The 26,082-nt window shown below is 43.2% G+C and overlaps 1 protein-coding gene across 2 annotated transcripts in view; it reads left to right on the top strand.

The window, feature by feature from the left end:
- Positions 1-15,338, top strand: part of AHCYL1 (adenosylhomocysteinase like 1) — a 38,324-nt gene extending 22,986 nt beyond the window's left edge. The window contains exons 2-17 of one of the 2 annotated variants that reach the window (XM_060621850.3): positions 818-929; positions 3,433-3,576; positions 4,580-4,680; positions 5,091-5,193; positions 6,561-6,655; positions 7,225-7,331; positions 8,140-8,256; positions 8,497-8,560; positions 9,365-9,453; positions 9,819-9,889; positions 10,257-10,351; positions 10,439-10,537; positions 10,931-10,999; positions 11,445-11,523; positions 12,639-12,759; positions 13,282-15,338. In XM_060621850.3, the coding sequence (XP_060477833.1) occupies positions 818-929; positions 3,433-3,576; positions 4,580-4,680; positions 5,091-5,193; positions 6,561-6,655; positions 7,225-7,331; positions 8,140-8,256; positions 8,497-8,560; positions 9,365-9,453; positions 9,819-9,889; positions 10,257-10,351; positions 10,439-10,537; positions 10,931-10,999; positions 11,445-11,523; positions 12,639-12,759; positions 13,282-13,288 (1,473 nt within the window). In that variant the 3' untranslated portion in view covers positions 13,289-15,338. Of the gene's footprint in view, positions 1-817; positions 930-3,432; positions 3,577-4,579; positions 4,681-5,090; positions 5,194-6,560; positions 6,656-7,224; positions 7,332-8,139; positions 8,257-8,496; positions 8,561-9,364; positions 9,454-9,818; positions 9,890-10,256; positions 10,352-10,438; positions 10,538-10,930; positions 11,000-11,444; positions 11,524-12,638; positions 12,764-13,281 lie in introns of those variants that run through there. The other variant, XM_060621848.2, reaches the window with a different exon arrangement.
- The last annotated feature ends 10,744 nt before the right edge of the window (positions 15,339-26,082 follow it).

The following is a 26,082-nucleotide window of genomic DNA, read 5'->3' as shown; positions in this document are numbered from 1 at the left end:
GCTAATTTGACTATAAATAATATTAATTGTATTTGCTATTTATTAAAGCCAGTTTTCCAAATATCCTTCAGACAGTTACCTAGTTCTGGTGTATTTCATTTAAGGAAGTTTTGAATACAGAGTTTACCAAGTCATTTCTTTTCTCCTTCCTTTAAATTAGTCCTGATTAGTTGGATTTTACCATGGTGTGCATATATTTCTTAATTTGGCTTTCTTTAGTGTATTCCAGCATTTTACTGGACGTAGCAGGTTTTAAGGACACTATATTGGCTTTGTGAGGTACGGGTATGATTGGACTCTGGCTTGGCACCCACCATCACCATTTCAAGGCATCCCCATAATTTTTCAAACAACAAGACCTGTGCTAATTTCAGGATAAGAATGTGCTACAAGACTATATTCTGGAAAATGAAAAAGAGCAGAAGCAGTATGAAATGGTGCCCGTTTTTTGGTAGAGTTGGGAGGAAGAGTGAAGGGTTTGATGTGTCAAGGTTGTAAGAAGAAATAAAACTTTACGGATTGTGAGAAGAGGGACTTGTGAATTTTGGACAGATGGTACAAAAAGCTGGGGTCTTGAGCTCTGCCCCCCTCCCCCCACAAAAGGTTCTGAAACAATTGGAAAGAGATAGTAATTGGCATTTGGAGAGGAGTCCGCAAGTAGCCTCTGCCTGCCCTCATTCTGGTAGGAGAGTTGGTGGCTTGGTAGGGGCCACGTGATCACCTGAGGTTTCAGGGAAGGAAATGTATGGCCTTAAAAAATGGAGCATTTCATAGCATCCTTGTTGTAAGTTTTCAAGTGTGTGTCTTCCTCCTACAGCAAATCCAGTTTGCCGATGACATGCAAGAGTTCACCAAGTTCCCCACCAAGACAGGCCGCCGGTCTTTGTCTCGCTCCATCTCCCAGTCCTCCACCGACAGCTACAGTTCAGGTAAGTGCGGGCTCTGAGTCCACTCCGATCTTTCTTCTCTGTTGCACGGTCTTAAGCTAGTTCTCTACCCCCTGCTCTTTACTTACCTAGAATCTGAAAGGACCTCATGTCAGGACTTCCCACCTTTGTGCTAAAAGCTGATAATTAGCAGTTGAGCACTGGAAATGTCCCCAGCCAGGCTTGTAGCTGGTGAGGCTTTTGTCATCTGGAGACTCTCTTCCCATGCGTGGCCGTGTCTGTGTGTGGTCTGTGGCCAGTGCCTGGTCGGTAGTACTGGGCCAGTTCCCATTCCCACGTTTATCTGCCCACGTACAAAGGGAGAAAATCAATTCTATTTTGGCTGACAGAACTGGCCTTGAAAAAGAGGTGTACTTTGGAAGTATAATTTCTAATTTGGTTGTATAAGATATACCCTGCCACCTGACTTTTTCTTTCTCGGCTCCAAGACTGCTTGAATTGTGACAGTAAAAACTAGTATTTTGGCTCCTTTCATTCACTAGGTTACCCTTTATGTTGAAGTGTCCTCCCCTGTTAACCTTTGGAATAGGAAAGGTTCAAACTACTATAATGTGTCTCTAGTTCTGTTTCTTTCTAGTTCCCGTATCCTATTTTAACCCTATGTAAGTAGCCTTTTTTTTTTTTTTTTTTAATTGTGCCCTTCTCAACTTTAGATGGGCTACTAGAAAGTTAATGTGGAAAAAGATATAGAATTTAGGATTTGAGTACTGGAAGATCCACAGGGACATCCAACCTAAGCCCACCTCATTTTTCAACTGAGGAAACATCGTCAAAAGGTTCAGAGGCTTGCCCAAGGTCATAGATTGCCGTTAGTGTCTACAAAGGGATTTGTACCAAAACCCATTTGTTGACTTTTGCCAGAATACTATTTGTATGGTATTGTTATTTTTTTTAAGCTTATTTATTTATTTTGAGAGAGAGCATGTGAGCATGAGCAGGGGAGGGGCAGAGAGAAAGAGAAAGAGAGAGAGAATCCCAAGCAGGCTCCACTCTGTCAGCACAGAGCCTGATGTGGGGCTTGATCTCAGGAACTGTGAGAAGCGTGACCTGAGCTGAAATCAAGAGTCCAGTGCTCAACTGACTGAGCCCCCCAGGCACCCCTATGGTATCAACATTAAGGACTGGGCTCAAGGTAAAAGGAATGTGAAAAAACAAACAAGTAAACGCATTTTTAAAAACTTGTCCTTTTGTTCTGTGCCGCTGGTAACCCAGTGTAAATAAGATAGGCAGATGAGAACAAAGGGTGGTACACAGGGTTAAGTACTGAAATAAATGAATATACAGAGTCGCTGTGGGCCTGTGTACAAGAAAAGGTTCCAAATATAATGGCTGTCATAAACAAAAGGTGTCTTGGAGTGACAGGTACAAAAGACTGGGGGTCATAAACGGGCTGATCACAGCTAAGAAAGAATTAATTGTGAAAGGCTGAGTTAAAAGAGGAAGAAAGGAGTGAGTGAAGAAAGCTTTAACGAAGTCCTCAAAGATCTTGACGGCCATGTGTTAACAGGAACCTGTCAGAGCATTTTTAAAAGCTTTGTGATACAGTTAAACTGCTCTAGTGGGACAGATACCTTTAGGAGTATTTGTGTTAGCAAGTAGTATGTAGGAGACAGTGAGAGACCTGACATACCGGCTGAGATCGAGATCAGGAAATACTCGATTCAGAGAAGAAAGAGGTGATTTAAGAGTCGGGGAGTGATTATTATATGCCTTCCTGCATATCTGTCTGAAAGGACATTTTTAGCCTTTATATGAAGCTGCTTTTTTAATGTTGAACATCTTGAGGGATCTTAGGGCTGACAGTAGAACCAGAGCTGCTCACCTTCTGAGTCCTTTCTTTCCATCTCTGTATTCTTTGAGCACAACCTAGTATAAAATCCCTTGTAAGATTTTCTTGTCGCTGTCATCCGTATTAGTGGTTCTGTGAATGTGGTTTTCTGAACAGCACTGTCAGCAACAGCTGGGAACTTGTTAGAAATGCTAATTCTTGGGTCCTATCTGAGACCTACTGAATGGGAATTTCTGGCGGTGGGGCCTAGCCATTTGTATTTTGACCTTCCATGTAATTCTGATGAGTGCTTTAGATGCTTCAGTTTGAAAACCAGTGATCTACAGAAATTGCATTCCTTATATGCCCTAAGTTATTCTTCCATTTTTGCCATGTCTGACTCCAGTCCAGGTTGGGACCAGGTGCCCCTGTTATCTTGGGATTCACCAGGGCCGGTGCAGAATTGGGATCAGTAGCTTCTGGTTACAAGCAGTAATGGCACAGTATCATCAGGGTGGATAGAGGGGCCACAACACTGAAAGATCCCCAACAATCGCATTCCTCTGTTATTCTGGAGGAGTAGGGCTGAGAGTGACATAAAAGATGGCCGCAGTTAAGAGTTCACTTCACTTAAATGAGACCTTTGGGGAGTGCGCTTTGTGGAGTTGGGGGCTATTGAGGTTCTCCTATCCTTGTTTCTTTCTCTTCTGGCTCCAGCTGCGTCCTACACAGATAGCTCTGATGATGAGGTTTCCCCCCGAGAGAAGCAGCAAACCAACTCCAAGGGCAGCAGCAATTTCTGCGTGAAGAACATCAAGCAGGCAGAATTTGGACGCCGGGAGATTGAGATTGCTGAGCAAGGTAAAGAAAGGGAGTGGTAGGGGACCAGAAGCAACCCAGTTGCTGGTCATCAGGATCCATAGACAACTTCACACTTGAAAACTAACTTGAAAAATCCTCTGGGAACGTTCAGTGTTCCGGATTCTTGTACAAGCAGATCTCTCTGTTGGAGCCGGAGCCTCAGGGTTCTTGTTCTCCTTGCTTCCTGTTCTCAGCACATAGTAATTACACAGTGTAGTTTCTGTTTTCCTCCCCCATGACACCATATTCGGAGATCTGCCTGTGGAGTCAGCAAGTCCCAGAACACTACACGGTGGTTAGTTCTGCGGGATCCTACCATAGCTGCCAATCTCAGAGACCCACATTTCCCAGAAGCGGCAAATGTGGGAGGGTTTTCAGCTAAGGATGTGGTCGCCTAGGGTCTCCTTCGGTCTCTGGTCCTGAGCACCCTCTGCTGGAGCTAGAGTAAAAGTGACTGACAGTTAAATTTGGTTTCCTCACCGACCCCATTCCTGGTACAGTCTTTTTACTCTTGTTGCTTTCCCACTACAGGCATGCTCTGTACTGGGAGGGGGTAGTACAGAAACCAGACAGACTGACAGAATGGGCTTCGGTAGCAGAGAGAAACAAGTGCTCGTCTGCTGAGGGTGAAGTCTTCCTTCCTGGTCTGATGATTATATATAGGAGCCCATTAGCCACTGCCATAACCATTTCCCCCTCCTCCCAAATGAATGAGGAGACTCACCCTCCACTTGGATCAGATTTGAGAAGTTACTTCATTCTCCATTCAGCCCTCTGTATACAAGGCTGAAACAGTGAAAAAGAAATTCCAGGTGATTGGCTGGCAGCTCCCCACTGTTGTTCTGCTGTTGAAGCTGCCAATTCATCGAGGAAATATACTTAGAGTTTTTCTACCTTATCTTGCGATATCTCAACAGATACAGAGCAGCCCTAGATGTTGCTGGGGCAGGAATTGGTGATATTGCTGGTGCAGGCCTGGCTCAAATCCTCTGTTCTTTCACAGACATGTCTGCTCTGATTTCACTCAGGAAACGTGCTCAGGGGGAGAAGCCCTTGGCTGGTGCTAAAATAGTGGGCTGTACACACATCACAGCCCAGACAGCGGTGAGTTTGCTGGGAGAAAAAGGAGGGACTCGTGATGAGGAGAAAAAAACAAACTCTTTTTACTTGCTTTTCCTTCCCTATCTATCCAGTCTCCAAATGCAAATGACCATCAGGTGGGGCCTCCTGTTACCCAATAATGGGGTTTTCTTCTTTGTATACATACGTAAAATCATAACCTGACTTCGGGAGATCTAGAGTTGCAAAAATATGATTGTTAGGAAAATGTAATGACTTTTAGGAGCACATCTTTTGGGTGAAGTTAGATACCAGTGTGCTGCCTCGCTGGATTATACCTTCTGTAATGTCACAGTGCGGCTAGGTTGCTGCAGAGTTGCCCGTACTGTTCCCGCACATGCCACTCCTATCTGGCCCTCCTCTTTCTCACCCTTTCTTGCTCCCTATCTGCATAGGTGTTGATTGAGACACTCTGTGCCCTGGGGGCCCAGTGCCGCTGGTCTGCTTGCAACATCTACTCCACTCAGAATGAAGTGGCCGCAGCACTGGCTGAGGCTGGTAAGTTCGGCTTTTTCACCACCTTTGCCTCAAAATAATTATCTAAATGTAGTATTTATGTATTAAAATAGTCCTTACAGTATCATGTATGTCCAGGGGCTGTAAAATTTGGAGGGTATTAAGAATATCAACAGGAAGAAAATGGGTAATAAAATGAAGGTCCATATCCGTGATGAAATATCATATGGTCATTAAGAATGACCAACCCTTGAAAAGAATCTTAATTACATGGGGAAATGCTTAATTATAATGTTAAGTGAACAGAGTATTCAACTGTGTGAGGTATACAAGTTCAGCTGGTCTTTTTTCACCAAAGGCTCATCACTTTTGAGAGAACACAAGTTAAGAAGTGCCTTCTGTATTAGTAGCTCATTGAAAAATTGTCGACTGCTTGTAAGTTCACTTAAGCATAAAACAATTTTTATTGTTAAAATGTTCAGAAGAAAACCACCATGAAATTTTTTTTTTTTAATGTTTATTTATTTTTGAGAGAGGGAAGGGCAGAGCATGAGTGGGAAGGGGCAGAGAGAGGGAGACACAGAATGCAAAGCAGGCTCCAGGATCTGAGCTGTCAGCACAGGGCCCGACGTGGAACTCGAAGCCACAAACTATGAGATCATGACCTGAGCCGAAGTTGGAGGCTTAACCAACTGAGCCACCCAGGCGTTCCAGAACGATGAAGTTTCTTGAAGGACCTCCTGTCTCCTTGAGATCCTCAGCAATTTTATAATAGTTCTGTTTTTCTTGTTTACCTTTTTCTGGTGTTTATTGCAGAAAATTTAGAGGAGTTTCCAAAATAATAATAATAATAATCCTAGTACACAGGGATATTTGACACATTTTTTCCATTTTTTCAATTCACTTTTTACAGAGATAAATAAATCTCTGTACGTATACAATTTTATAACCTAAAATACAACATTTTCAGAAGTAGTTTTCCATGTCACTGAAAACTTGACAGCATCATTTGTATAATCATATGGCCACGTGGTTTTACTTCACTATCAATACTCCTGTTAAACATTTAGGTTGTTTTAAGATATTTGCTAATACAAATAATGTTCCAGTGAACAACTTTATTTTAATTCCCACTTCATTTTATCTCCTTAGGACAGAGTTCCAAGTGTGAAATTGGCCAAAGAGAATAACATTTTAAGGTTCTAAAATATTTTTAAAACAAAAATCTCTTAAATTCATTACCGATTCCTCAACTAAAGGTGCTCTTTTGACTTTTTGCCCCTTCGAAGTTGTTTCCTTTCCAACATAGGTTCTGTAGCCTTTTTCTCTTCACGTGGATCTCAGAAAGTGGTATTGGTATAGGGAATTCCCGGAAGGAGGAGTCAGCTGATTTGTTCCCATCCCTACAGGAGTTGCAGTGTTTGCTTGGAAGGGCGAGTCGGAAGATGACTTCTGGTGGTGTATTGACCGCTGTGTGAACATGGATGGTTGGCAAGCTAACATGGTAATGATACATATTCATCCTACACTTTGACCACAGATTTGTTTCCTTTTTTCCCTCAAAGCATGGTTCCCTAAATATGTTTTGGATGTTTGTTCTTCATGCACTTACTTTGTTGCTTGATAACCTATTCAGAATGGGTCGGAGTACTGAATGGAAAGGTGGGGGAAGGGTAAGACTAAAGTGAACACATGTGGCTCAAACACGGCAGAAAGAAATAGAAAGAAGTAATGTGGTACCTCTTTGGAATAGGATTCTGGTTTCTTTCCTTCCTGCCCCAGCTCTCCTTTTGCATTCCAAGGAGTTATATATTTCAAGACTCTAGACTAAAAACGAGTCTATGATTAGCCTAATACTCTTCCCTCTAGCCAAGAACAAACTTAGGAATCCTTTTAACCATTTACACCGACAAATTTGACTGTGTTTCCACTGTCTAAACCTGCTCTAAGGAGCTCTGAGGAGTGCTCTTCCAAAACATACAGGGCTCTCTTACTAGTACAGAAAGTGGGTTCAAAGTTCCCCCCAGCTCTAGCAGCCTGAATGCCCATAGAAGTCTTCTGGCTGTTCTATAGATCCTGGATGATGGGGGAGACTTAACCCACTGGGTTTATAAGAAGTATCCAAACGTGTTTAAGAAGATCCGAGGCATTGTGGAAGAGAGCGTGACTGGTGTTCACAGGTAACAGATTCTGGAGTAGCTGCCCCTTGTGTTCTTGCCTCAGCAAATTCTTCTGGTCTCTGTCAGGCTTTAGGGCTATGTTTCAGACTTGTAACTAAATTGGGAGTATCTTCATTAGATAAAACTTCTGAGTTTTTCCTTTTGAAGAATCCAGGAGGCCCTAAGAGGAAGTTATCTCAGGTTCTCGTTCACACATTTTTCTTTCCCACTTAACCCACTGTGAGTCTCAGCCAACGCTGGGAGGTGTAGGGAGTGAATATATCTGGAAAAACTGTATTCAATATTGTATTATAATTTTATATTTGAAATATAAAAAAAAATCCTATTGTAAAAGTATACATTATACACACTACAAAAAGCAAAACTGGGCAAAATATTCTTGGCTTGTCGGAAAATCTAAAAGATCTCTATCTAAAAGAGTGTTTCTCAGTTGGGAGCACATCGCACATGCTCACACACGCACACGGAGGGAACCAAAGCAGAGTCATTGATAATCTTTGTTTATCAGGGGTGGGCATGTTTTTTTATATATATTGAGAAAATGCTGGTCTAAGGAAATACATCCCCTTTTATGGAAGAGAAGTAAATTTCTTCAATGGAAAGGGGTTTTTTTCCCTTCCAAAAAAAGGGGGGGGGGGAGGGCTAAGGGGGAGAGAAAATGAAAAGAAGTGTGAGGAAATGATCTTGGTTACTAATGTCCTTGGGGAGGGCAGCATGAAGCTTGAAGAAAATTAGGCAGATTTTGCTGCATATTGTTTCATCAGCTAACTTTGTTTTTGTTTGTTTTTGTGGCTTCTTCTCCCTTTAGGCTATATCAGCTCTCCAAAGCTGGGAAGCTCTGTGTTCCGGCCATGAATGTCAATGATTCTGTTACCAAACAGAAGTTTGATAACTTGTACTGCTGCCGAGAGTCCATTTTGGATGGGTAAGTTGAAATGTAGAGATACTCAGACTTACAGGGGACAGATCTGGGTTGGGTTGCAGTGTTAATCTGATACCACTCCAGTCTTGTCCCGTGGTCTTCCTTTGGCTTTAAAGGTTTGTCAGAGGGGTCCATTTCATACCAAGCCCAGGCAGCTTCCAGCCAGAGTTCTTTTAATTGTGTGCAGAGGGACTGTGTTTGGGCTAATAATGTTTAAGTTGAGCCCTTGTCTGTTTTCCACAGCCTGAAGAGGACCACAGATGTGATGTTTGGTGGGAAACAAGTGGTGGTGTGTGGCTATGGTGAGGTAAATAGCTGGGCCTCAGTGTGTCTTTTCGTAGACTTACCAGAAATGTTGAGTGCAGGAGATTTGTGCTGTCAGGATGGTCACTGCTGTGAGGTTAAAACATGCTTTTAGATAACGTATCTCAAAATAATAGCAAAAGTGTTTTATTCAGACTTAGGAATAGAGATGCACAAAATGAATCGAATCTTCAGATCTCACCGCGTTGTCTTGTAGAATGGAATGTGGGCATCACCCGCCCCCCCCCCCCCCCAACAGTTACTTTTTATGAGACTTAGTTCGAGTGAATATGTAGCATTTTAGCCACACAAGTGCCCTGGTATTGGAGTGAAGGGTGGGACCCAAAGTGATACATAGTTGATTATCTGTAAACTAGAAAAGGTGAAGGAGATTTTGTTGTCATCTGTTACCCACGGAAGTTCCCAAGCTGCTGGGCTTTCCTTGAGTTAGATGCATCTTAGATGAGAGTTAATCAAGTTTTTCTGGACTAAGATAGGAGAGGTTACAGTTGCTCTTCCTTGGTCTTGTTTTCCTAATGGTAACACCTATTTGATCTCCTGATTTCTTTTACCATCCCAAGCCCCAGCCCTTGCTATGAAATGTGAGTGTCCGCTAAATCACCTCTCTGACTAAGGGTCACAGCATAATCTGGATCTGTTTCTGCTCTGCTTGGATTGGAGCATCCCCACAAGGGCTCACTAGATGGTGATTTCAGGGAGGTTCATCCCCATCTCCCGAAGAGCCTACCTGCCCCAGTACCCATGCCGTGATGGACCTGTCACCCGACTTCTTTCTTACGTGCTGCAGGTGGGAAAGGGCTGCTGTGCTGCTCTCAAGGCCCTTGGAGCGATTGTCTACATCACAGAAATCGACCCCATCTGTGCTCTGCAGGCCTGGTAAGAACAGAGTGGTGATACGATTAGATTGACCCCAGTACTTCGTGCTTCTGAGAGTTCATGATGGATCGTATTAACCATTCCTTGCAGAAATCTCTCAGAGGAAGAGAAGGCTAGGATGGCTCTGTTCCCTCCATTATAATCCCAGGGCACTCCGGGAGCTTCTTGGCATTTTCCCTTCCTGAATGGAGTCTTGGGGAGTCTGAAGAGGCCAGTCTATAGTTTAGCACAGCTTGTCACTTATCATCCCTGTGAGGTAGCCCTGGACCTGACTTTGCAAGGGAATTTAGCAGTCTCATTTTGTGACCAGCTTCTGTCCCACTGCTTCCTTGCTTTGCTCATAATGTTCCTTCCTTTTCTTCCAGCATGGATGGGTTCAGGGTTGTAAAGCTAAATGAAGTCATCCGGCAAGTTGATGTCGTAATAACTTGCACGGGTAAGTGTCCGTGCTCCGAGGTGCGTGGAGGAGTGGTAACTCTGAGGCCAGATCGTGAAAGTGGTCTGACCGTCACATAAAGTAGGGGAGGCCTGTGCTCGGAGTAGAAGTCTCAGAACTAGCATAAGCGATCAGAACCTCAGTGTTTTCCAGAACAAAGAGACTTTTTTCCTGATGGCTTTTTATACAGTTGAATCTTAAAACCAAATCAGTGAGCCTGAAGAGCAGTTATGCAGCATACACTTTTCTCACAGAGTATACATGCCCTTTCATGCAGCGAAACTCCTCTTTCCCTTCTTCTACTGAAAGCCGGTTGGTACCTTTGTTGCCCAACATCTTCCTTCAGCCGCTCTCCCTTTATTTTTAGGAAATAAGAATGTAGTGACACGGGAGCACTTGGACCGCATGAAAAACAGTTGTATCGTGTGCAATATGGGCCACTCCAACACGGAAATTGATGTGGTATGGTTTCTCTCATTCATTGACTGCAAGGCCTTTTTCCCCTTCCTTTCATTAGAGCCACAGTCAACTGTGCTGTCTTCCTTTCAGACCAGCCTCCGCACTCCAGAGCTGACATGGGAGCGAGTGCGTTCTCAGGTGGACCATGTCATTTGGCCAGATGGCAAACGCGTCGTCCTCCTGGCAGAGGTACGCACTCGGAAGGGCTTTGGCAGTGCGGCACAGGCACCGTAGTTAGATCTGCGGCAGGAGGAGGGGCAGGGAGGAAATGTTATGCCATGTTTCCCTGAACTCTGTCATTGGATACAGATCTCCTTCGTACATTTTCTGGTCCCTAACATAGAACCACTCAAAAAAAAACACCTACCTTTTCCCAAGTAACATACTCTTTCCTGACCACAGCTCGTTCTTCATTTGTCTTACTCCGATGGACTTAAGAAAATGAGATAAAATCTCGAGTCCTGATCTGGAACTGTAATGCTTTCTCTACCATCTGAGTTGCATTTGCTTAACTTGGATGACCCTGAAATCTGAAACCCGAAGGGGAGCAAAACTCATCCCAGGGCTCTCTTACCTTTCCAGGGTCGTCTGCTCAATTTGAGCTGCTCCACAGTTCCCACCTTTGTTCTGTCCATCACAGCTACAACACAGGTATGTGACTAAATGCCTGTTTCTCCTGCCCTGGGATTAGTGGGACGGGGCCTCAGGCATAGTTCCGATGAGAGTGTGCCCTGCTATGTTCTTTTCAACACGTTTCAGGTCGTGGGTGGGCAAGACAGGCTTTCTCGAATGTAGAGAAGAGTCTTCAGTCAGGCAGACTTGGAGTTTGTGTCCCTTTAAGTTGGCTGTGTTAGCTGAGAATGTAGTGTTCTGGCTTAGTTGTATTTAGTCTGTTCTTTTATTAGGAACTAAACAAAAACAGCAGCAAATCCTTTTACGATGTGTGATGGTGGTTATTACAGGCCAAGTCCTAGGTGCTGTCACTATGATACATCACTGTAGTACTTACCCCAAGACCCTGTTACATCTAGTTTTGTTTTTGTGTCCCTGTCTAAGAAGTGTTTCTGTGTTTTTTCACCCTCTTCTCTCAACCTAGGCTTTGGCACTGATAGAACTCTATAATGCACCTGAGGGACGATACAAACAAGACGTATACCTGCTTCCTAAGAAGATGGGTGAGTGAGAAACAGTAGGAACCTGTACCGATCTTCAGACTCTTGAATGGTTTGGTGAAATGATTATCATGAAAAGTATTAGATTTAGAGTCAGAGTTGTAATCCCCATCCTAACCTCTCATGGTTTCTGGACCTCGGGACAAGTTCTAATCGCTACGGGCCTCAGTTTCTTCATCAATAAAGTCAGAGTAATACTTACATACAGTGCAGAATTGTAGTAAGAATTACAACTAACGAGCCTAAGTGTTTAGCACGGTGGTTTAGGGTAGATGCTCTTAGTCTGAGTAGCCTTATGAAGTTCAGTAAAATTCCTACCACTAGTGACTTCAGCCTGGGACCAAGATGAGAGAAACAGAAACAAATCTAGGTTTTATTGTCCATCCTCTGTGTAAATAATGCAACCTCTGAGATTCTAGGGGACAGCTGTGTTGCGTTCATATGGAAAACATGTCCTCTCTGATTCTTTCCCTTCTTGAATAGTGATGCCCACCTCCCATCTATAATTGATCAGCCCCTGTCCCCTTGATTAAAGCTAAAAGACCTCTCGCTCTCATCTCCTCCAACAGATTGAGTTTTTTTCTTTAATTCATATTCATAAAAGCCCAGGAAGTTTATCCAGGGAAGAGTAATAAATTTGCACCAGCTGCCTTAGAAATCCATGATCCTAAAATTCAAGGCCCTTATGGATGTTATTCTAAATAAATCTTAATGACACAAAGGTCTTTTGAGCTACCGGTGTCTACTTTGTTCTGTAGTTTGAGTGTAATTCAGTTAAAGAAGTTGTTGCAGGAAGATGAGAGTGATACATAGCATGTTGGCCACTGGGGTAAAGCCAGAAGCTTTGCCAGAGAAGGATGCAGAGGTACAAGCCCACCCCATTTTGTTACCCTGGCAAATGCCTTTCTAAACACACGCTGGATGTGCAAGGGGGAGTACCCTGCCAAAAAAGGCAACTTTGAGGGCTCCTTAAGCAAATATTTTGAGTTGTAGATGCTTGCAGTTATTCCATTTCTTGTCCTCTTTCTCAAAAAGCTTCAGATGAAAATAGGGGGAGGTTATGTTCTGAGAGGCAGGTTGAAATGGGGTCTGCTCCCCCATCACTGTGTTCTTCCTAGATGAGTATGTTGCCAGCTTGCACCTGCCATCATTTGATGCCCACCTGACAGAGCTGACAGATGACCAAGCAAAATATCTGGGACTCAACAAAAATGGGCCATTCAAACCCAATTATTACAGGTAACTTGGGAAAAACAAGTGAAAAGCTCTTTTACGCAGTATTAAACCAAGCAGGTTAGCTGGCTTTCTTAAATAAAGTGTTGTGCCTGATTTTGAAGAGTATAAGAACTCTGCTCCAACCTAACAAGATAGGCAGAGAAATTGTGTTATCTAGTGGTAGATATAAGGACTAAGGGTTTTCTAGAGTTGGGAAGCTTGGGCCTCACTCCCTGACAGTCTGATACATTTGGTCTGGCTTGGGGCCCAGACTTATTTGATAAAAACTCCCTAGATTAATCTAATATACAGTTGGGGTTGGAAACCACTGGCTTATGTTTTCAGGGAGCAGGAAATGAAGCCAGAGGTGGCACTGTCATAAGCCCTGTGGAAGCACAGGGAAGAATGATCCCTGGGGAACGGCTTTCGGGATCCCAGCTGGGGCTGGGGAAGGACCCTGGGGAGTGTCCCCTGTTTCAGATTTTTCTCTTGGATCTCTCAATGTGGAAGACACAAGTGCTAACCAACCAATCTCTTTATTTACAGATACTAATGGACCATATTCCCAAGGACCAGTCCACATGAACCACACAACTCTAAAAGAAATATTTTTTAAGATAACTTTTATTTTCTTCTTATTCCTTTCCTGTTGATTTTTTTTTTTTTCTATAATTTCATTTTTGTTTTTTCATCTCATTATCCAAGTTCTGCAGACCACACAGGAACTTGCTTCATGGCTCTTTAGATGAAACTGAGGTTCAAGGTTCCTCACCCTAGTCACTAAAGAAGGATTTTACTCTCCCAGCCCAGAAAGGTGATTCTTCCTTTCCCATTTCTGGGGACTTTAGTCTTAATTGGGTACCTTAATAACAGGAAATGCTAAGGTACCTTCCATGTTGAACAATCTGCAATGTCTAAATTGCCTTAAAAGAGCCCATTTCTTAGCTGCTGAAATCAGTGCTCTTTCACTTCTTCAGAGGAGCAGGGATGGTACCCACCAGCCAGGTAGGTTAGATGTAGGTGGCGCATGTTCATTTCCCCAGATGTTCCAAGCCCTGTTTCCTGTGTGAAGGTGGTGTGTCTGGTTCAGAGATGTGTATTGTTAAGATCCAGTTGGTCCACTTGGATTTAGTACAGCCCTTCCTCCACTCCCACCAGACCTTCTCATTTTTCAGGTTTTTAACCAGACTGCACTCTATTCAGTTGAATTTTGTCCCTTAGCATTGATTTCTGTTGTACCAAAAAAAAAAAAAAAAAAAAAAAAAAAATGTTTAGTGTTAACACTGAGGAACTGCTTGGGTGATTAGTTGTTACCAGTTTCTCTTTTGAACCTTTGGAGCTGAGAGTACACAGTTGAGTCTAGAGAAGTGCTGATCTCAAACTCTTGATAAGTCCCTCTGTTTCTAAGCCCATAGTTGATAGCATCAATGAACTGGGGCCATAACGGCAAATTCTATCAGCTCTGCCCCATACAGCTTGTGCTGATGGCGAATTTCTTGAGCCATTACTCAGTCTAAAACACTGAGCTCTATCTTTAGGATTTATCCTTTAAGAGCAAATTTCTGGTCAGCTGTGCTTTTGCAACCTAAAATATTTAAAGGGAGGTAGATGTGGATGGGAGGAAGAAGGATAAATTGGGCCAGGGTGAGGGAAATACAGTTCCGTATAACTGGTCCGGGACTTTAGGCCCCATGTATAATGTTAGTTTCACGGAAGTGGTACCACTTTTAATTGACACATTTCACAAAGAGTTTTTGAACCAAGATCTTAAAGGGCAGTTTGTGCACAGAGAAGGTAATCCGTGCGTCCTGGCCCATACTTGGAAAGAATCCCTAGAGAGGCCCTCAAAGATTAGAGAGGTGTGTTCCCATGCCATGCACCCTGCTTACCAGCATTTCTGCATGGTCCAATGAGCTTTATGCTCATGAGCTTTAAGTATATAATTATCCAGGATTCCAAATCCTCAACTTGTTCTAGCTGGTGATCCTTCAAAGTTGGGTCAGGCATTAGTGCTAGGTACTAGAAATGTTCATTTCTCTGTTGCCATTGATCAGAGAGACAGACATTAAAAAAACAGTAACATACGAAAGGAAAGCTTTCACTCTGCAGCCTTCTAGCAGAGTCTTGCCAAAACGTTTTTCCTTTTCCTCTCCTAGTTCTCCCCCACCCAGCCCCTTCCCACTCCTTTTCAGTGTGACCATGCTTTCTTTTCTGTAGATGCTAATGGTTCAAGCCCTTTTTCCCCAGGGCATTGAACCAGCCAATCAGAACACCCCATCCTTTAGGGGAGGTAACCTGGCCAACAGTGGTATCCATCGCATCAGCTCTGCTGGAGGGAAGGGGCCCAGGTCCCGCAGCCCTCTGGCCTGCCCCCTGCTCCCCATCTATTTCTGTGTCCATAGGAATAATAGGTAAGGGTTCCATCTCTGTCAAGCCATGTAACAAAGGACACTGTGGGAAAATGTCTGGCATCAGAGGGAGCGTGTGGAGAGCAACTTGGGAGGAACAAGTTTATTTTGTATTGAATGATTTTTAATGAATGCAATATTAATCCTTGCAGATGAGCAATAATCATTAAAGTCAATTAAAATGATAAGACCTTATTGGGATTCTGTGTCATTCTTGACTGAACAACAGAACGTCATTAGAATTTGTTTTCGAGGGTGGGATGAGTCATGGGCCAGTCAGCAGTCTCTGATAGAGATTTGCTGAGGACCTAATATGGAGAGGAGCAGGCTGGGTGCAGAGTTCAATAATATCTCCATATATATATGTGTATAGAGAGAGAGAGATGAGAGAGGGAGAGAAAATCTCATTCAGGCTCTGCCCTCAACATGGAGGCTGGCGCAGGGCTCAATCCCGCAACCCCAGAATCACAACCTGAGCCAAAGTCAAGAGCTCAACCCACTGAGCCACCCAGACGCCCCTGTAGTGATCCTAAGTTTTGTTTGCCTGCTCTGTGCCAAAGCACTTCCATTGTAAACTCCATCAAGAAGCAAATCTGCGGGGCACCTGACTGACTCAGTCAGTGGAGTGTGCAACTCTTGATCTCAGGGTTGTGAGTTTGAGCCCCACATTGGGTGTAGAGATTACTTAAAATCTTTAAAAAGTTAAAAAAAAAAAAAAAGACAAATCTGCTTATGCTTCAGGGTTCCTCATTTGTGCAGTTCCCCTTTAAGACCCTGTACCTTTTTTTTTTCCTTAAAGTCTCTAAAGTTAGGAAAGCTTCAGCCCCTCCCACACCTGTAGCCATCTCTAGAGTTATCTCTGTGGCTTCTGATGTGACTATGTATTAATATCTTTCAAAAGTAATACTTTTCTAGGGTGCCTGGGTGGCTCACTCAGTTAAGCGTCAGGCTTCAGCTCAGGTCATGATCTCAGTTTGTGAGTTCCAAGTCCCAAGTCGGGCTCTGTGCTGACAGCTCAGAGCCTGGAGCCTGCTTTGGATTCTGTGTTTCCCTCTCTCTCTCTCTGCCCCTCCCCTGCTTGTGTTCTGTCTCTCAAAAATAAACGTTAAAACAATTTTTTGAAAAAAAAAAAAAATAATACGGGGGTGCCTGGGTGGCTCACTCAGTTAAGCGTCAGACTTCAGCTCAGGTCATGATCTCACAGTTCGTGGGTTCGAGCCCCGCACTGGGCTCTGTGCTGGCAGCTCAGAAGCTGAAGCCTGCTCCGGATTCTGTGTCTCCCACTCTCTCTGCCCCTCCCCTGCTCATGCTCTCTCTCTCTCTCAAAAATAAACTTAGAAAAAAAAGGATATTGAACAAAGTATTCTAGTCTAGGTAGCGTATGCTAAATCCACCTGCATCCTGGCCAGGATTCACTATGGTATTAGGAAATCTCAGCAGACTGGTAAAGCAACTTAAAAATTACCTGGGAAAGTAATTTGTGATTCCAATTAGGGTGTGTAACGGCGTGTGTGTGCACTGTCTCTCAAAACCGAACAAAAAAAAGGAACTCAAATCGGAAATGTTTAAAGGAGTTTAAATTTATAAATAAATTGGGTATTCAAATTTCTCTCAATTAAAAGTAATTAACATTTGCTAGATTTATAAATAAGATCTAAAAGCTGTACTTGAAAAAGCTGAAGTAATGTTTTTGTTGCTTTAATAAATTGAATATTCATTTTCTTGGCAGTGGTGTCTTCTCTGCCTGTACCGCAGCCCTTGAACATATTTTAAAACGTCCTCTAGAAAGAATTGCTCTAGATTGTGGGCCAGAGGGTCTATTTGTCTCTGATGTTCAGGCTTTCCCCCGCCCATCCTGCCCTCCGTGTGACGTGGTTCTCCATTGCAACCACCAGATGGCGGCTTTTCTCACATTCTCTGGTTGTCACACATGGTCTCCTGCCAACAAATAATAAAATATAGCTCCACGGTCCCTTCTCTGAAACCTTGTGTTTTGAAGTTGAGAATATTTCATATTTTTAGGAAATACACAAATACTCAGTATATTATGTAATACCTATGGGGGGGTGACATTCCATAATCAAATGTGTTGATATTTTCTCAATTATGTTTTAATATTCACAGAATAAGGGATAAAGACTATCAAAAGCCTCCCATTCATTTAGATCAGGTTTTGCTGCTAAACTGATTTGTGACAAGCTTCGAGGGGAATTTCTGATTTTTAAAATTTTTTTAATTTTGGAGTTGTGGATGAGGTTTGTGGCTATGGAATAGTAACACATAGTGTTTGCTCTAACTGGCTCCATTCTAAATGCTTTACACAATAAGCATACTTGATCTTCACAATAACCCCATAAGACAGATATTACTATTATCTCCATAGTACAGATGGGGAAATTGAGACAGGGAGGTGGAGTAACTTGCCCGAGGGTATACAACTCCCAAGTTGGTGAAGCTGGAATTAACCCAGACAGTCCAGCTTCAGGGTCTATGCTTAACACCAGGCAATATTGCTTCTAAGAAACAGCCTCCAACCAGGTTTGGTTTGAATGTTTGGTTTGAAAAATACGGATCCCAGGATCCTGCCCCAGACCTGCTGAAACAAGCTCAGAGCCATGAGGAAACCACGTATCTCCGGTCACAGTGCCACTGACAGGTAGACCTAGGATTTGACCTCCAGTCTTTCTGGCTCCCTTGTGGCCTTTCTTCTGAGTCACCTGGAAACTCCCCAAGGGTACTTTCAGGCAGTTTCCCTATGGTTCTTATGTCTTAGCGAAGATCCTTTCAGCAGAGGAAAGAGCATGGGCATGAAGACCCAAACGGCAGATGCCATGACTTTGCTAACGGCCCTGACAGCCCAGGGAACCTGCTGCCTCCTGGCGTAAAGAATTCTGCTTCCCAAAGCCAGAACCAAACCAGGTCAAAGTTTCCTCTCTTGGGGCCCCAAAGATTTACTGATGACCCGTGGGGCCCTTGTGCTCTGGATTTGGTTGTTTTTAAACCACAGAAATTCACACTCATGTTCATTACTGACACCACTATTTCAGCGCATAAACACCAAGTGAAAGGTCCATTCTCTTCAATGATTCTCTTGCCTTTGGGTTTCTATCTGGGCAAATTACTTCCACAGGGCCACTTAGAGGTGTTTTCTCATCAGGGAAAGGAGAAAGAGCTTGAACTGGATAAATAAGAGCATACTGCTCTACTGAAGGTTAAGTGAGCACAGCCTTCTCTGAGGTGCACTCACTCCTACAGCTTGCTTTCATGCAAATCTGTCGACAGAGGGGAGAGCTGAGTGTGAACTTTCTTTTAAGCAAAGGTGACTTTATCTCAAATCTAATAGGTATAGTAAGAAGGGAACTGTCTTTCTCTGTCACACATACAATGGGGAGCAAACCACCGCCTGTGGCTTTTTCCTATCTATGCTGTGGGCTTACTAAAGTGTATGCTTTTGTTGTTGGATAGAGTGTTCTCTTTTTTTTTAATAGTTTGTTGTTAAGTTAGCTAACATACAGTGTATATACAGTGCACTCTTGGCTTCAGGAGTAGATTCCCATGATTCATCACTTACACACAACACCCAGTGCTCATCCCAACACGTGCCCTCAATGCCCATCTCCCATTTCCCCCCCCCCCCCAATCCCCCACCCCCATCAACCCTCAGTTTGTTCTCTGTATTTATGAGTCTCTTATGGTTTGCCTCCCTCTCTGTTTGAAACTTAATTTTCCTTCCCTTCCCCTTTGGTCTTCTGTTAAACCTCTCAAATTCCACATATGAGTGAAAACATATGACATCTTTCTCTGACTGACTTATTTCACATAGCATAATACCCTCCAGTTCCGTCCACATTGTTGCAAATGACAAGATTTCATTCTTTCTCATTGCCAAGTAGTATTCCATTGTATATATAAACCATATCTTTTTTATCCATTTATCAGTTGATGGACATTTGGGCTCTTTCCATAATTTTGCTATTGTTGATAGTGCTAATAAACATTGGGGTACATGTGCCCCTATCAATCAGCACTCCTGTATCCTGGGGATAAATTCCTAATAGTGCTATTGCTGGGTCATAGGGTAGTTCTGGTTTTAATTTTTTGAGGAAGTTCCACATTGTTTTCCAGAGCGGCTGTACCAGTTTGCATTCCCACCAACGGTGCAAGAGGGTTCCCCTTTCTTGGATAGAGTGTTCTGTGTGCCTGTTAGATCTAGTTGGCTTATTGTGTTGTTTGAGCCCTCTGTTTCCTTGATTATCTTCTGTCTGGTTGTTCTAACCATTATTGTGAGTGGGGTATCGGAGTCTCCAACCGTTACCGTAGAACTGTCCGTTTCCCCCTTCAATTCTATCAGTGTTTGCTTTATATATCTTGATGGTCTTCATCAGGTGCATAAATGTAATTATCATAGCTTCGTGCTGTATTGAGGCTTTTATTAAGACATAATGTCCTTCTTTGTCTCTTCTAATTTTTTTTTAATTTAAAATCGATTCTGTCTGATATTAGTATGGCCATCCCTGCTCTCTTTTGGTGACTATTTATATGGAATATCTTTTTCCATCCTCTCCTTTCAACTCCTTTCATCATCTGCAGATGTGCCTTTGGATCTCAAGTGAGTCTCTTATAGACAGCATATAGTTAGGTCATGTGTTAGTCCACTCTGCCAATCTCTGCCTTTTGACTGGGGAGTTAATCTATGTACACTTAAAGTAATTACGTATTAAGGGGGACTTACTTCTGTCACTGTGCTATTTGTATTCTATATGCCTTACAGTCCCTCATTTCCTGCATTATGGTCTTCTTTTGTGTTTAGTTGATTTTTTTTTCGTAGTGAATTGTTTAAATTCCTTTCTCATTTCCTTTTGTGTGTATTATATAGCTATTTTCTTTGTGGTTACCATGGGGTTACACTGAAGATTCTAAACTTACAATGCTCTAATTTGAACATATACCTTCAATAATATACAAAAACTCTGCTCCTTCACTCTGTTCTCACCCCTTTTGGTTGTTGATGTTACAAAATATCATCTTTATACATTGTATACCCCAAAACAGACTAATAATTCTTTAAAATTCATTATTCTTCTAAGTTATGTAAAACACAAAGTGTGGAGTTACAAACCAAAGATACAGTAATACTGGTTTTCACGCTAACAATTTTTTTCTTTATTATTATTATTTTTTATTTTTTTAAGAGAGAGAGGGAGCCCTTGCAAGAGGGGGAGAGGGAGGGAGAGAGAGAATCTTAAGCAGCGCGAGCTGGCCACAAGCCTCAATCCCATGCCCCTGGGATCATGACCTGAGCCGAAATCAAGAGCCAGACAGACACTCAACCCACTGAGCCACCTAGGCACCTCCAATTATTTTTTAAATGTATTAGTCTCATATAGAAAAAAAAAAGAGAGAATAGTAACAAGCCACTGGGGATGGGTAAATTGTGTACTAAAAGCTGAAATTGATCAAAGTTAATCATAAATTACTCTCCAGCCCTTCCCCTGGAAGTTGCAAAGCCTTCAACAAACTTCAGGGTTCCAAAATAGTTACATCAGACAGATTCTGCCAGTGCAACTCTGCTCTAGGTGGGGAGACCGAGTCCTGGTGCTTCCTACTCCATCTTCCTAGAAGCCTCTCCCTGCACCCCCTATGATTTTAACACTTGCCTATCATTTGAATATGTCCCATCATCTCTCCCCTCCCCAGGTCAAGCTGTCAGATAAGACCACAGCCCTGGACAATAGCTTGACTGTAACCTCATGACAGACCTTGACAAAGACGCTCTGCTTGTCCAAACTGGAGTCAGGCTCCTCTGAGCCCTTTTTTCTTTTTTCTTTTCTGTTCTTTTCTTTTCTTTCTTTTTTAAGAGAGAGAAAGAGCAGGCAGAGGTGCAGAGGGAGAGGGAGAGTAAGGGGGGGATCCTTGCCAGGCCTGCATAGCCAAAATGTAACAAGAATCCCACTAAGTCAGTTTAGCAAGAATCTCCTCACTCTTGATATCTGATCATATTCTTCATTCTCTATCCTTGATATCTGATCACCTTGGCCTGCCTTCAGCAAGAATTCCTTTTGAGTCAGTTTAGCAAGAATCGCCCTACCCTAGCTGTCTCCTCTTGGTAACTTTTTTTCATCCACTGACCCCCTCATTCCACTTGTTGGCTACAAATCCCCAGCTATTTTTGCTGGATTTGGAGTTGAGCCCAATCTTTCTCACCTACCAATAGCCTTGACACCTATTGCAAGGGTACTGACTAAAGTCTTCTTTACTATGTTAACAAAGTGTCAGAATATTTTTTTCTTTAACATCCTTGAGTGAAATGCACTCAGCAAAGCTATCCCCAGATTTTTGACCAATAGAAACTATGAGATAATAAATGTTTGCTGTCTCGATCCTTAAATGTTAGGGTCATTTGCTGCACAGAGCTAGAAACTAATGCCTGATGTGGCCTGGATGCTGTGATGCATGGCTCAAATTCTCCTTCCAAGACCGGGCTCTCCTGCTTCTATTGCACAGAGTGTTGGCTGCTAGCAGTTTGCAGCTAAGTCCTTCTCCAGCTGTTGCTTTTGGTAAAGAGAGCTACCTTGCCCAAGGATATACCCCCTTTCCCAGGCAGTCTGCCGCTCAAGGATTTGTCCATGCAGGAGTATAAAGGCCTGGCCCCTTGGCCTCCAATATGGGATAACCCTTAAGGATCCACTGAGATCTCTGTGACAACTGTGTCACAGTTGAACTTCTCCCTCCTCCAGCCCCCAAGTCCTGTTTCTCCCACCTTTGTACAGGTGTTATTACCAGGATCAGTCTCCAACATACCTCCTAAATCTCTGCCTCAGAGCCTGTTTTCCAGGGAACCTGACCTAAGACACTATGTGACCTTGAGCAAACCCTTTACCTTTCAAATTCTTGGCTTCTCCATCTGCAAAATGGGAGAAATACCATGATTAAATGAGTTTAAGTCCTTGGCATGGTGCCCGCCATATATATATAGTAAACATATATAGAGAGTTGCTGTTGTTATTGTTACTATCTACGAAAAGAACATCCCAAGTTCCCTGCTCCCCTCACTGCAAAAAACCAGCTAGTGCAAAGGCCTTGAGGTGGCTGCAAACTTGGCAGGCTAGAGAGAGAGAGAGAGAGAGAGAGAGAGTGCGGAGGGCCCTGAGGCTAAAGGAGGAGTGTGGTAGGGGCTGAGGTCAGAGAAGCAGGCAGGGCCCTGCTGGGCCCATGTGGGCCTTGTAGAGAGTTACAACTTAAATCTAAGTGAGGTGGGAAGCCATGGCAGAGTAAGAGCAAAGAAATTACACCAGTTGATATGTGGTTCTAAAAGCTCAGTCTGGCTGTGGGGAGAATCAGGAAAACAACAGCAGCGAGGGAAGCAGGGAAGACGAGTAATGATGTTCGTGAAGGGCAGGGAAGGCGCCAGGACAGGTTTTGATGGGAAAGTCACCGCGCCACTAGATGGAAGGGGGAAGGAGAGAAATTAAGGATGTGTCCTAGGTTTTGGCTTGAGGAAAATGGGCGGTTGGTAATATCATCTATTCAGATGAGGAAAAGCAAGAGAAGAGCAGGTTTGGGTAAAGGGAGGGAAAATTGGGAGTTCTGTTTGTAACATGTTAAGTTTGAAATGCCTATTAGATATCCAAGTGAGATGTCAAATCAGTCATTGGATGTGTGTGTGTGTGTGTGTGTGTGTGTGTGTGTGTGTGTTTTAATTTTCTTTAAGTTTATCTATTTTGAGAGAGAGAGAGGGAAAGAGAATGAGCAAGGAAGGGGCAGAAGGAGAGGGAGAGACAGAATCCCAAGTGGGCTCTGAACTGTCAGCCCTGATGTGGGACTTAATCGCACAAACTCAACCGTGAGATCATGACCTGAGCCGAAATCAAGAGTCGGACCCTTAACAGACTGAGCCACCCAGGCTCCCCTGGATGTATCGCTGTGTCCTCTTTTGACTAAGCCATACTGCATGTAAGAAGGCTAGGAAGTTATAAATTAATATGTCCCGGGACAGACAGCTGATTCCTTTGGGAGACAAGATTCAGGTTATTTGCCCTATTCACTAACTAACTAACTAACTAACACATTATCCATATTTTCTTCCTCTCATAACCATTAATGGAGAAAACGCCACATGGCATTGCAACTAGATAGAGGTTAAGACCTGGCCCATAGGTGCCCCACAAGTCATGACTTTAATATGCAGCATTTCATGGACTGGTAATAACCTGACCAGGGCTAAGACAGAAATTGCCAGAAAGAGGCTCACTTTGCCTCCCGGCATGCAGTTAGGTATAGACGGAGGTGAAGCATCTTGCTCAGTAGACGACACCCTGGAGGCACACAGTATGTGTCAACTTCCTACTCCAGAGCCTAACTGGGATAACCACCGTCTTCTTCGTACAGCCCCTGCCATGCTGTAAGGACTCAGATATGAAATTTAACTTCCTCCAGTCTCTTGAACCATAACCACTTATGGTAGAGGAAGGGCCTTCTCACCTAGGCTTCACCTTTTGGCAATAATTCTTTTTTTTTTTTTTTAATGTTTTTATTTATTTTTGAAGGAGAGAGAGACAGAGCATGAGTCAGGGGGGAGCAGAGAGAGAGAGGAAAACATAGAATTTGAAGCAGGCTCCAGGCTCTGAGCTGCCAGCACAGAGCCCGACACGGGGCTCGAACTCACAAACCGTGAGATCATGACCTGAGCCGAAGTCGGATGCTCAACCAACTGAGCCACCCAGGTGCCCCAATAATTCCTTTTTAAAAAATGCTTTATAGTGATCAAAATTATTTCACATAAATTAGCTCATTTGATCCATAGTCTCATAAAACAAGGGATTATCATCATTTTACAGATGAGGAGAGAAGGAACCATTTTCCTAAGGGTCTCTAAAAATTCTTAATTATTAAACACAAATATCAATGGTTTCTGTATATTCTGTTTTGTCAGTGCTCCATTATTTAGTTACCCATTTTCTTATTGGCTATTTCTCAAATTAGGTTGGCCCCAATTTTGCACAGCTGAAAATACCACTGGCTGGAACATCTCATCGTACATATATCTTTGTCTAAATCTTTGTTTCCTTAGGACCTATTACTACAAGGGGAATAACTGAACAAAAACCTTAAACCTTCCCTGTCCTGGATGTAGCTGAAGCAATATAGGGTGTTTAAAGGCCTATTTTTTCCCCCCAAGGAGCTAGAGCTTGTGGTAGGCCAGTCTTAGACGTTGGCCCAACCAGTTACTAAAACTAGAAAGCAGTTATGTGTTGGGTTTTGTGGGATCTGCTGATTTTATCCAAGAACTGCATGGGTCCCTTTCCTGCAAATTCCTTCATTTTTCCTGTCACCTTGGCCCAGCCCAGCTTGGATGAAATGCTAATTTACCAAGTGTGTTACTGGATATGAAAAGAAACAGGGACAAAGGACAGGAAGATCAATAGGAAGAAGTAGCAACAGAGTGGCTTTAGATTCATTCATTATTTTACAGCAAAGACTTCTAAAGCACCTACTAGTTGGGACCCTGGTGGAAATTTCGCCAAAGCTGCATCACAGGGACTTTCTGGGAATCGAGCTGGAGCAGCAAAGGTGGCACTCTGGAGAGAGAAAGATGGAGAAAATGCCTTTAAGGACTTTACCACACAGTAGCAGGTAATTATGACACATCACCTCTAAGATGTTTAATGGGCATCTCAAATGTGACATGTCCAAAACTGAAATCTTGATCTTCCTCCTAAACCTGTTTTTCTTTCTCCCAGACTTCCCTATTTTAATAAGCAATACAACCACTCACCTAGTTTCTCAAACCAAAAATCTAGGACCCATCCTTTATTCCTCTCTATCCTGCTGATAGGATTCCAGCCTTTCACTAAATCCTGTCCAATCTACCCACACAATGTAGAAATATCATAACTACTCTGGTGCAAGCACCATCATTTTCATCTATATAATCTCCTACCCATTTTCATCTATATAATCTCCTAATCTGTTTACCCTCATCCACTCTCAACTCTCTAATCCTTTCTCCAAAAAAGCAGCCAGACTGGTCTTTTAAACATCAGACCATACACCTCCGTGGTTGACATACTCTGATGGTTTTCCTTTTCACTTAGAATAAAATTCAAAAAGTTTTCATGCCCTTCATGGCTCTGCATGTATCTGGCCCTCATCTCCTCCTATCCTCTCCCTAATCCCCTCACCTGCCACACTGACCTCAGGGGCTCTGTAGCTGGCCGGTCCCTCCACTTGAATTGTCTCCATGGCGCTTCTTCAGAACTCATTTAAAATCATACCCTCAGGCTTGTTTTCCCTGGGCATCCAACCTAATATAGCCATGCGTCCCATCATCACTGCCACTTCCTAATCTGTTACACTTCTTTTTGTTTCTTCTCAGCACTTACTTCTCTAATGTCATATTTGTGTGCTCATTGTTTACCTCTCCCACTAGGTACTAAGTTATGTACCATTAGAGCAGGAACTTAATTTGTTCCCCATTCTATAGCACTGCCTGAAAGTGCAGGAAGCATTTAGTGTTTATTGAATGAATGATGAATGCATGTTTATCATAAATCTGTTTTATTGACTTATTCGTTTGTTCCCCGTATTTCCCCCAAGTGAATGTAAACTCCGTGAAAACTGGGATCGTGTCCATTTTGTTCACTATTATATCTCCTAACGTTTGCAACAGAGCTATAGCAGTGACAAGTGCAAAGCTATGTTAAAGAAGGGCAGGGGCAACTAAACTGACTGAGGGAGCTACGGGAGTACTCACAGATAAAACCGCACCTAAACCGGGACTGAAGGAGGTGAGAACCAAAAAGACTGGAGAGAGAGAAGAGTCACGGCAGAGGCAATCTCGCGAGATGTTGGGCAGCCAAGATGGCTTCCAGCACTTGCCGCCACACTTAATATGGCGATCGGGGAAGTTTCCTGGGGGAAATCACGCGAGAGTTGTAGC

This window comes from Panthera onca, chromosome C1 (genome assembly GCF_046562875.1).
Source record: "Panthera onca isolate mPanOnc1 chromosome C1, mPanOnc1 haplotype 2, whole genome shotgun sequence".
In the NCBI taxonomy this organism is placed as follows: Eukaryota; Metazoa; Chordata; class Mammalia; order Carnivora; family Felidae; genus Panthera; species Panthera onca.
The sequence above is the reverse complement of the archived record's forward strand: the minus strand, read 5'-3'. Positions and strand labels throughout refer to the sequence as shown.